This window comes from Poecilia reticulata, chromosome 22 (assembly GCF_904066995.2).
Source record: "Poecilia reticulata chromosome 22, P_reticulata-male-v2, whole genome shotgun sequence".
In the NCBI taxonomy this organism is placed as follows: domain Eukaryota; kingdom Metazoa; phylum Chordata; class Actinopteri; order Cyprinodontiformes; family Poeciliidae; genus Poecilia; species Poecilia reticulata.
The window spans coordinates 14,932,561-14,944,904 of NC_088851.1; the positions used below are offsets into that span (position 1 = coordinate 14,932,561).

The window sequence follows — 12,344 nt, forward strand, 5'->3', positions numbered from 1 at the left end:
AAGCAAACTTTCTAAATTATAAAAAGAAAGAAAAAGAAAACAATAAACTTAATTTCAGGGAGTCAGGGGAATATTTTTAACTTTACAATATGTGGGTTGACAACAAGAAGTCTTCATGAAATTAGAACATCAATTTGCTGAAAATCTACAAAAACAATCACGATGGGTAAGCATGAATTAAAGATCACACCTTATAAAACACATTTAATCCTTATTTGCTCAAGGAAACTGACAGGATACGAGTACGGCTCATTAGGTGAGGATGCAAGAGTGCAATACTTGTTTAAAACTGAGTGCTGGACCAGTTTAAGCTGAGAAAATGCTTCAAATACATTTCCATTTATTTAACACTAAATTCTCACAGAATATTTATTATACAACTCATTGTTTTGATTATGTGGGAGTGAGACTGTCAACTCTCTGTGGCGGAGTGAGGACACAAAAGAATATAATTATTTTTTTTAATTATGCTTCTTACACATAAACTTTAACATTGTTCCATTTAGTTTTCCTATGTGATTATTGGTGTATATATATATATATATATATATATATATATATATATATATATATATATATATATATAAACTTTATTGCTTTGTAGTCGCTTCTAATGCTACGTGAACATACTAGCAATATGCTTCTATACGTGCAGAAAGAGAAAAAAATAGGGAACCAAGAAACCATAGCGCAAAAAGTAATACATATATAGCAATAATGTAACTGAAAAGAGCATTGTATTAATATGAGATAACAATATACAGTATAACAATAATAATAACTCATTAGCTGTTATAAACCAAATTGCACCCAGTCAAATTCAATTCTTGATTGGGGAACAGGTTTAATGTTCCCCATTTATTTTATTTTAGGTGAAATAAACTGACAGAAAAAAAAAAAAGTGACATTGATCAGGGTTACTCCTTGCACGTTTCCTGACATTTCCGTCATGTGTGTCAAGTCTGTTCTTGTTTGTGAATAAAGTGGTCCGAAACCGGATGAGTTTCTTCTCGTTTGTTTTTGCTTTATTGTATAATTAATGTTCTCTAATGGAGGGGCTGTAAATAATTTAGGCAAACATCTATTTGGTATTCTTGATCTTTTTGTATTTTTCTATGAGAATGTCATTACTCTTTTTTTTTTTTCACCAAATAAATGCATACAAATCTAAAACATTCTGATTTGTTTCTATGTAAGCCCAGTATAAACCAATGTGAAACTTTAATTTGCCAGAACTTTCTCATTTCAGTACAATAAAAAACATAATGTAAAAGTGTTCCTTTTACCCTCTCACGTTTACTTCAGACAATGGGTATGGCAAAATTATAACCATTATGTTTTTCTGACGTTATGCAAGTTTGAATCAACCAAATGCATTGTGGTAATTTAAGACGAGTATCAGTAGTGCTTTATGAAGGTCGATCTCTACCAGATGGAGAAATTAAGTCTATCCCTAAACAGTTTATGGTAACTGGTATTTCTACGGTAGACTTTGAGGAATTGGATAGTATTCGTTTGTTTTAATTAAACTTCTCAGGTATTTAAAAACGTGACAATGAAATAAATCAAATTTGGCAACACTTTGTTCAAATGTTAGATCCTGTTGGACATTTTGAATCGGTTGCATTGGAACCGAAATGCATGCAAATCTGGAATGTGCTAGGACAGTTTTGTTCAGCAGATAAAACTTTAAGAGCTCAAAAATTAGGCACACTTTGATTCAAAGACTTTACTTTAATGGTAATTAGCAAGATATTTCCTTCTTTACAATGATACAACATCCAGACTTAGATATTTACAGAACATCAGACAAAGTATTAGTCACGCTTGTGGGGTAGCTCTTTTTCTCACAGCAGGATGCGGTATTTAAGAGCTCGGGGAACCCTGTTGATGACCAGGCGTCCATCATAGCTAAGCGATGCAAACAGCCATGGGTCGGCCGACGACCACTCTGCTGCGTACACGCTGTCCTCGTGCTCCTCGTAGGTGGACACCACGCTGTCTTTTAGGGGCTCCTTACTCCTGCAGCGCAAAAACACATTACAGAAATATCTAAGACACTGAAGAGGAGTGCTTCGTGATTTGCTATCCGTCAAAAGCTGAATTCTGCAGATTGGGTTTGTGAAAATGTCTTGAGTATTAAATGGCATTCATAAAATCAAGTCTCAACAGCACCATTAGCAAGGGGAAGAACAGCAGATTTACTATTTTATTTTATTCACTTTTATTTCCACAAAACTTTCAGGAGTTAAATTGAACTATCAAACATTAAATTGGGGTATTAAATTCTGAATAATATATATTAAAAAACTGCCAACCAATAACACGGTCAGTGCTTACACATTTCTGCTAGCTGCTGCTACAACACCGAGACAATAAATAACAATTCAAGAATATGATCCAGTATCACTGCCAGCTCAAATTCCCTTCAAGCCCCCCAGGCTGTAAGTGTTCCTGAGGGGAAAAACAATGATTTAAACATTTGGATTTATTTTACACATTTACGTTTTTACTCTGACAGTAGCTGCTCCCTCTGGACGGCGGCCTAAAATAAAATCGCTCTTAAATGTGTCACTTGTATACATTTAATGGGAAAGAACAGAAAGAGAGAGCACAAGTGGGAGCTCTTGAGTGATCCTAACAAATACTGGGCTTGGTCTCAGTTACATCAGGGATCGAGAGCTTTTAGGGATAATGTGGCTGCACAGTTTAACCACCGACAGCCTGCCATAGATCAGACCACTGGGGTCACATATACACGAAACTTTAAGTGAAAATTTGTGATTGAAAATTAATTGCGAGGAGTCATATCAACAAAAAAAAATCAGTCTAGTATATAAAATCAAAATTTTATACGTTAAAAGGAAGTTTTTTTTAATCCAATGAGGAGGACTTGCCTTGATAAAACTGATGAAAATACTTATTTTTTAAAGATAATTCGCTGCCCATCTCCTCTTTTTCTCTCTTTCTCCCTTGCCGTGGAACCAGAGTATGAACGTCTGGTTTTCATACTTTTTGTGACTTTTATACAAGATCAAATATCCAGAACAACTATAAATGAGCAACTCCCTTCAAGCAGATTTACCTAAAATTTACAAGAAAAAAGATATGACACTTTCTAATAATTGATTGTGATGAAATCTTAAACTAGCTTATCTCATTAGATCCTACAAAAGCCTACACATTATTTTCTTTTCTTTCCTTTAAAAAAATCTTCATCCCAGATATCCTGGCTGCAGGTGGAGGATTCAACGCTGTGTTAAGGTACTGCTGAGTAGGACATATGGACGGTAGGTCAACAACAGCCACAGAGAAAGGGTTAAAAGTAAAGCTGAGTGCTGGTAATTAGGAAGAAGAGTTGATAATTGTGGATGAGAGTTGGCCATTGAGTGTAAGAGCTGGTAGTTATGGCTGAGAGGGGGACCATAATGGATGTTGGACTGCAGCAGATTTGGACAGCAGTGAACAGTAACAATTACAGAGGATTTTCCTGACTTTTTCCAAATCAACTCTGCTAACTCTGCAGAGATAGAAAAAAAAGAGTCTCCTGAAGTGTTTTGACAGTAACACATTTTTAACATTTTCCTTTTTATCACTGAGAGTTTCAAAGTGTTGTGAGACAGAGGGGTTCTGGCTGTCAGCTTTAATCTTAGGAGGAAAAAAGTTCAAATATACACTGCATATTTCCTTACAGTCTTGAGTATCTCAGTTTGTTTCATTAGACCCTTTAAACAACTAAAGACAGAAAAGCAGAGAAAATATATTTTCTTAATCCTGATGAAGACTTGTGTCTGTGCAATGACTCCCCTTCTAAACCTTTGTAAAGGATTAGAGCAGATCTGACCCAAAAGGTGAAACCTCTCCATTGTCATCCCCAAAATGTTCACTTGTTACCCCAATGGGTGTTAGCTTAAGACAAACAAAAAAAAAAAAACTGAGAAAGAAACTTAGTGCACCATTTGATTCAGTGGCTTGTAAAAGCACATCTGGCAGCAACAGACATCAGTAATTATATTTGACATGACTATTACATGCGTAAGCTTTCTAATAAAACGGTTAACAGGAAGACATAGGAAGGCCAATTGCCTCAGGCATCAAATAAATAATGCCAGTCAGAACCAGAGCACAAACTGCAACATCCACTAGAAGACGTAAATAGTTTAAGTGGTTCAAACTACAGATTTTGTCGTGAGTAGTCTGCTGACACTGTGGTGAATCACAGGTTCAACACAAAGTGCATTTAAATCACTCTGCAGGGTGCTGGTTTAAGACTCAAAGAAACTTATTTTCACTACTTTCCTCCTACATGGATACAATATAATTTTTTATTTTTGTTTCATAAACTTGAATTGGAGCTGGAGACTTAACTATGATTATCTTTGTCTTGTGTAACATTGTGCTATACAGTGATGCACAAATATGGCATTATTAAAATAATCTCGTATTTTTGGTAGCATTCCTCCGCTCCTTCGTGTTCTCCCTCTTCCTTTCGTCCATTTTTTACACGTTTCTTGGTCTTGGAAATTCATATTAATAAAACCATGGCGAGCTACGAGACTGAACAGAACTGAAAAAGACATGTAAAAATGATGGTATTTGCCGACTGCTTAAATATAATTTGAATTCATCAGCTTTAAATCTGATAATGGTGCCCAGCACATCAACAAGTCTACCAATAAAGGAATGGTTACGGCTTCCTTCAAAAGGCTCATTTGGGTGTCAGGTGTTATTAATTCGCTGATGTCACTCAACTTCTTTCATTTCTGTTACTCACGTTTACTTTAATAATCTTCTTATTAAAAATAAAATCCCATGTTCCTTCCTTCTAAAAACCCACCAACCAGACTGCTCAGGCTGGGTGCCGCTGCTAATGAGTTGTTAAAACTCCCAGAGTTGTTCTTACTTGTCCTCCTGGTGGTTGTCCTCCCCCTCGCTGAGCTCCTCGTCGTCCACCAAGTGTCCGAATGGCTCCGAGGAGATGGACACCATATTGGAGAGGATGAGACGGCTGTCGCTGCTGGCTGTCAGCACCAGCTGGTCGTGGCTGTGGTTGTAGCGGACGCTCCACACCCTGGGACACACATTATTCATTCAGAGTTAGACGGCGCGGCAATGTGGGGAGCACTTTTTCTTTTTTACATTTATGCATATGATGAAAATGATTGTGAAGAAAGCCGTGTGTGGGTGAAGAGCCCCGCAGCAAGCTCTGGATGCTGAGATAGTTTGTTGACGGTACGTATGAGCAGACTGCACATGCACACTCTCAGCCACCCACACGCATCATGCAGAAAACGCAGTGATCTCACGCAGGCGTTAAAATAGCTCTGTTTGAGTATTTAGATGCCAGTAATAAGGATTTGGAAGCCTGCAGTCTATATTTGAGCTTAGTTCACATGTTCTGATGATCATAATGAAAAACTCCGTAATCCTTACTTTATTTCTTTCTCAATTTCCTCATCTCCCTTCCATAACTCTCTCCATTTTGTCCCTTCGTTCCCTTAGTTGCTTCTCCTTCTTTCTCCCTTTTTTTTTCTTGTGCACTCGATCTTTGTGTGTTTGTGAGCTTTTGTGAGCCCGAGGCGCAGCTCAGAGTGCGGTCCCAGTTCCCTCACAGGGAGGGATTGAGGGATAACCGAGGCTGTTGACAGAAAAATCAGCCTCGGCCACGCCGTTCCCTGCGCTCTGCTAATCCGCTTCCCTGCTAAAAAATAGTCCCTAATACCCCCAGCAGCCCCGAGGCCATATCCTGGCTGCGCTCCGACAAATGAGCGCGCACGACAAACACCCACACATAAACGCAGCGCACAGAAGAAGATGGGTGCTCATACAGGCGAATACAAATGAGAATGTGCTTTATAGAAATGTGGGGAAGGCACACAAACGCATGTGGCCACACAGATAAAAAGGGAGCTCTGCAAAAACACAGATTAGATGATAGTGAACACACACACATACACACACACGTCACCTATCTCCCATCAGAAGACATCCCATCTGCTGCAATCTACAGTTATGGATATGTTTGCCGAGCCTGCCTCTCTTTCGGAGATAACGTCTGCTCCTGTGCGGGTGCGTGCACGTCGGCAAAGTGTGTGGCTGCTCCACTGTTTGCGTGTGTGGGTGTGTGCGCTGCAGCTGGATCCCAGTTTGGCTCATGCTGATCATCTATTCAGCTCACAGAAGAGACGGAGCGTGTCTCCTACACCGACACATCTGCAGTCGGCTGTTCAGCTCAGAGCGACGCCTGAAGCCTCAGCAGAAGACAACCCGGGGCTGGACTCACCTCCAGTCCTCAATAACCAAAGGAGTGGCAGTGGATTTAATTAGTAATGAGTTTATTACTGCCTTTTATTACATCAAGAGAAGTCGGGGCATTTCATTAGTTATGAGATAAAGCAATTAATGAAACAGGAAACCAATCACAAGTCCAGCAAATGAGTTATCTTATTTATTGCTATTGTGGGTGTGCTTTGCTCTATGTGCCTGAGTATCCGTCCTCCACACTGTCGATCTTACTTCTGCTTCTGATGCAGGCATGCTTTTCCCCCAAATCAAAATGTCACATTTAACTGAAGATTAATCGCTATTTGCTTTAGGAATTAATACAATTTTAAAGTGAATATTTTATAAATCTTATAAAAAAAATAAAATAAAAAAAAGATGGCAGAGAACAACATAAAAAAATAATCAAAAGGTGAGCACAAGATGACGGCAGCTGGTTTCTAGAAGCTACACCTGGTGTTCTGTTGGCTGCGATACCTTCCTGGAGGGCAGCACCGGCTGAAGTAATGCCATCAACGAAGCGTTCTCTCTATTTTGCTATTAACTTTTTGCTTTTTTAATAACATATGAAGTACTCCTAAATCAGTTCTCCTGCTTCTTTTTTGTGCATTCTGCTCCGTCTTCTCAAACTCCCAGTCGATCGTGGCAGATGGCCGCTTGTACCGAGCCAGGTTATGCTGGAGGTTTCTTCTTATTAAGGGAGGGGGTTTATTTTTGCCTCCACTGTCACTACATGTATTCTCAAAATGTGGGATTGCTGTAACCGACACAAGCAAGAGACTATCTGTTTTCAGTACATGTCCATCCAGGCGGAGTTTATGCTTCAAGTCAATGACTTGATGCAATCTGCTGGGTTTCCTTAGATAGAAAACCTATTAAAATAATTTGAGTAAAGAGCTGAACTAAGTGCACCTTTTGATAACTCGGATCAATTGGAATGCATGTGTGACTGAACTGAAATGACTTGTTCATTTTCTTTATGTTGGTGCTGCAGAAATAAAAAGAGTTGAACTTCCTTTCTTAGCAGTAAGTAGATTGCACCTAACCATTGTTTATTTTTCTTTGTAGTAAGGCATTATTCTGAATTATAAAGATAGATGCTTATAAAAATGCTCGGGTTTCACATATCATTTTAATGTGTATCATTTTTAATACTGATAGTACCACATCCATTTATTTTTGTTCCAATTCAGTATGGGTCAATTTATTCTTATAAAATATGATCCACTGGGACCCACGATCAAGCCAAAACAACTAAATGAGCTCCTGCTTGTAGATATTTATTGTAGTCATAAAACCCAATTTCCTTAAAATGTATAGAAATAGCAATGGAAAACTGACCTGCACCCCACTTTAAGGAATGCTGAAAGTAAAATATGCCACCATTAAGGATACAATGTTTTTGCAAGACTCTGAATCTCTTGTCAAGAGAAGACAACGGAGATGAAAAACATCCATAATGACTTATATAAGAATGCTAAAGATCAGAGCATATACAGTTAAATTCCATCTCTTAATTTAAAAAAGGTAATGAATTTGCCTGTGTGCATCGTTGACTTACAAAGCAACTTTCAACCAATATGGGAATTAATTATCTCCTGTTCAAGGACCTAAAAGGATTTCCCCCTTGTGTTCTACACACCAGTGCGAGTGCTCCTCCAAGGTTTTTACGGGCTCCTGGACATTACGGACGTCCCAGAACTTGACCTTGCAGTCGTCTCCGCAACTGGCCAGGTAGTACTGCCGGTTGGGATTGAAGTCCAGGTCACGCACCAGCTGACCATGGGCATTCTCTATACAGTAGATCTGACTGGATGAAAGAAGATCAAAAAAAGAAGTGATTAGGCAGAAGATGCAAGGCATGAAAAAAAAAAGATGAAGAAGTGAAGCACAAAGCGGAACTGGCACAGAGAGAGAAGACGATATAAGCAAACAACAAACAAGTCAGAGCATTCCTTAGGTTAATCAAAGCTTTTCTGTGTCTGTCTGTGTTCAGTGAAGGCCAGACGCAAAAACGAAGCCGACGCTGGGCAGAGGTAAATGATGAAGGCAAGACTCATAAGTGAACAGCCTTGAGTTTCAGACACAGTGAAGCTGACAGGGTGACATGATAAAGGAAAAGATGTTCTGCTTAATGGGGTTCTATTTATCTCTCTGAGTCCTCCTGTTATCTCCCTGTAAGTTTCTCAGATATTCTTTCTCTGAATATTCTACTATGTATTTGGCTCTCTTTTCACCTTCCGTTGCATCTCTAAGTACCGTATATTCTTTGTTTCAAGAGCTGCAACAAGTGCATATGAACAACTACTAATCTTAAAATCTGCACTGATAAAAAATATATATATATTTTTCAGAGAATCACCTCACCTCTCTGTGATTTAACTTCATAAAGTTTTTGCACAAAAGCTTGACCCTCATCAGGCTCATCCCCAGACTCGGCAGGGATTTGATTTCAGCAAACAAATGTACTGAAGGTTTCACCATGTAACAGACTGCACAGAGTAAGTGAAAAACAAACAAGCAAAAAAAAAAAACTGTCATGCTTCTGAACAAAGGAAACATGTGGCTCAATAATCAAGAAGCCATTTTAACACATTTATAGGTCCATTTGAGGATTTTGGCCAGCTCAGTGCTGGTTTTTCCCAATTAAAAAATTGGTTACAGCTTGTTACAGTTTCTAAAGGCTGAAGAAAAAGCCTTTGTTGTGTTTTGTCACTGCTGTGATGAATATGTTGATTTGATTGCATTTTTTCTGTAGATACACACAATTATAAGCTGGCTGCCATCTCAAGTCGACTTCCTTGAAACAGTGAGAACTGGGACTTCCTAACACCCTTTTAAATTTAAATAGAGAAATATTCATGCATATCCAGATCGTGCAAAAAGAAACTTCACTCTCGTTCTCTATTTTTTTTACTCAATTCTAAAATGATTATATTCCAACCTAAAGAGTAAAAATGGCAATAGAGTCAGTGTAAGTGATTATTAAGCAAATACAAAGCCAAATTGGAGAAGGTGCAAATAGAGATGCTAAGTGCACCCTTTCTGTTTCCATATGGTTTTTATAGAAAAGGAGTAAGTAGCAGCAGTATGCGGCTGATCAGACATGTTAATTAGTAATCAGCAACATTGTGACTATCTACATAAAAGAAATATTGTCCATTTGCTTCTCCGAAGAGAAATGTGGACAATGTCAGTGTGTGAAGGCATCAGCAGTGACCCTGTAAATCCAACTGAGAAGGCCTTAAAAGTAATATCCAATTTGAAACCAATCATTCTTCGGTGAGAAAGAGTATTCAGAGGAAATGGTGCCTTAAATCTAAATACAGACCTATTAACTCAAAGATCAGGGCGCAATTCTGAATGAAATTGGAATCATACGCAGTACGATTCATTTGGAATAGCGTAACGAGTTGTTTCTCTCTGAAAATAATATATCAGCAATATGTATTAAAATTTGAAGCTAAATTAACCACAGGGCTATTGGAGAAAACAGAAGAGACCAAAGTGGAGATGTTTGGCTTTAATGTTCACCACCATGTGTGGTGAACATCAAAAAGTGCAAATCAACTCAAACGCTTCATACCAGCAGTCAAGCATGGTGATGGTGTTGAAATGATTTGAAGTCACAGTTGTAAAACAATTATTATACAAGGTTCTAAGGGAGTGATGTTCCCTCTGAAGATATTTCTGCTAAAAGTGATTCTAAAACCCATTTGAATCATGGAATTAGTTTTTATACAGAACCTTTACAATTTTGTTTTTATGTAATAAATAATGAGGCAAAATGCTAAACTGGATTTACAATAAATGAAGTGGATCTAATGAGGCAAAACGCAATCTTCCTTGAATTTAACTTTAATAAAACCGAAAGTAACTTGGACTGCGTATTACTTTGAATTTCCAAAAAGATCCAAAGTTTTTATATAATGGGATTAGAAGTTTATATGACCTACTCCGATGAAGAAAAGATGAATAGCATTAAGGCGGCTGGGATTTGCTGAGATAATTTGTAGATTTGTGCATAAAAATCTGTTTACATCAATTTCTTTATTAACCATGTCATTTTCTTCTCATTGTGAAAAAAGTCACAACAGTGTTTCTGCAAAGATGTGTACGTGTGCAGAGCACCTCCCGTCTGCATAATTAAAATCATTGTGGCTTTATAAAATGCTCTAAAGTTTTGAAATTAGGCGACAGTAAATGGAGGTTTGGCGCTCCATAATGGATGGCAGCAAAGTGCCATCCACAAAAAGCTGCAGAGACAAACATGGGGGCTGCTGAGGAGCCAGGAATAAACAGCTTTAAGGTGTTTTTAAGCTTTTAAATGTACTCTGGTATTAGAAGTTGTCTCTCTGCTTTGTTTTTGATGTATGTTTGACTACTATGCGGCCTGCCTCTGTTAACCTGAACACTAATCTTCCTTCTTCTTGTTTTATTCCGATTTCATTGCAAAGATGATTTAACAGCTAAAAAGATAAAATTCAGACAACAAAAATTCATAAATAATGCATAGTAAGTACGCAATAATAATAAGATGCAATATTCCAAAAACTTTATTTGTAAATGTATAAATATATTTAGACTTTAGCTTCTTTTTTTGTCATTTTGGACAGGGCACTTTCTACACCTTATACGTCAAATGCGAAACTTTGTCACTTTCTTTTGTAAGGTTCAAAACTGAGAAAGTTTTTTTTTTTCCAAAAATATAAATAAATAAATATAAATAAATAAATAAATAAATAAATAAATAATAATGAAAAAATAAAGCAATAAATTTAACCCCCACAAAAAAGGTGTAATTAATAGCAACCCTTAGTATTTCATTGGTTCGGACACCAATGAAATACTAAGCAGCTCAGCCACACATTGTGTTCAGAAGCATTTCTATCAAAAGAAAGGAAACAAAAACAACATAAAGCTCTTTTGTCAAATGCTTATCAGTATGAATCTGATGTACAGTCTTTTGAACAACCTAAGTCCCAGACATAATCTCTCTCTGAGCCCAAAGAACAACGTGTGCTTCCAGTTGAGTTTTCCTCGTTATCTGACGTTTTCTAACAGGCAAACAGTCAAGCAATGGTCCAGGAGCACAGCCAGCATGAACACACTCATATTTAAATACACACACAGTCCCTTAAAACCCCAGAGTCTTCCTGACCTAAATGAAGCCCAGCGGTCTGCCTCAGGTCATTCTCTTATACCTCCCTTATTTTAATGAGATTTTTAATTAGCATGTTAATTGCCTAACGCAATCAGCGGGGTGACTAGCTTGCTGGCTAGCTACTGCTGGCACCCAACTGGGCCATAACACTGAGGCTTTCCACTCTGCTGAGCAAAAACCATGCAGAGCTTTGCTGTTCAAGGCTGGCCTGCAGAGGAAATGGTGTTGAAGAAAACAAGCAGCGATTTTTCTACACACTCACGCTGCCTTTATGGTGAAGGCAGAGTTCCAGATCTAATTAACTAGCAGTTTGTTCTTTCTCTGACCAGCAGTTTTTGCTGTTCTTGCTTTCTTCTGCTGTTCTGAAAAAAGGCTTCAGGAGACAACAAAGACCATGAACCAATGTACAACTAAAGTCACATAAGAGTTACAGTATGTACAGAGCCTTGAAAAAGCATTTGGCCTTATATTATTATTTGGCTTTGGTTTTTAGTTCATCTATTTTTTTTGGTCCACTGATATGTTTTTGATTTTCTTTTTTTAGGCATAAGACCATAAAAAAGGCACTTTTGTACTTTTTAAGGAATTAAAAGCTTCACATATGAAAAAGGAATTGACTTCTAAATGTAAGAACAGGTTGAGATGCTTTATGCAGCTTGATCAACTTGATCAGTTTGTATCACATTCAAGAACAAAAAATTATGTTACACACACCGGCCGGTTTGCATATAAAATTTGTGACATTGAGTATGCTGACAGTAGAATCTAAAGACTTTCTCTCTACTTGTCTTGAGCATTATTTTCAGGGAAAAATGTTGCTCAAATTGGGAGGTATGACCTTCAGCTTTCAGGCACCTTTCTACTGTGATCAACTTCTACTTCACAAATTCAAGACTGG

At 37.8% G+C, this 12,344-nt stretch overlaps 1 protein-coding gene across 1 annotated transcript in view; it reads right to left on the reverse strand.

Moving 5' to 3' along the window:
• Nucleotides 1-1,714: 1,714 nt before the first annotated feature.
• eipr1 (EARP complex and GARP complex interacting protein 1) overlaps nt 1,715-12,344 on the reverse strand; it is a 52,334-nt gene continuing 41,704 nt past the window's right edge. The window contains exons 7-9 of the mRNA XM_008399624.2: nt 7,925-8,092; nt 4,904-5,071; nt 1,715-2,022 (exon numbers count right to left, since the gene is read on the reverse strand). Coding sequence (XP_008397846.2) covers nt 1,848-2,022; nt 4,904-5,071; nt 7,925-8,092 — 511 coding nt within the window. The 3' untranslated portion in view covers nt 1,715-1,847. The remainder of the gene's footprint in view (nt 2,023-4,903; nt 5,072-7,924; nt 8,093-12,344) is intronic.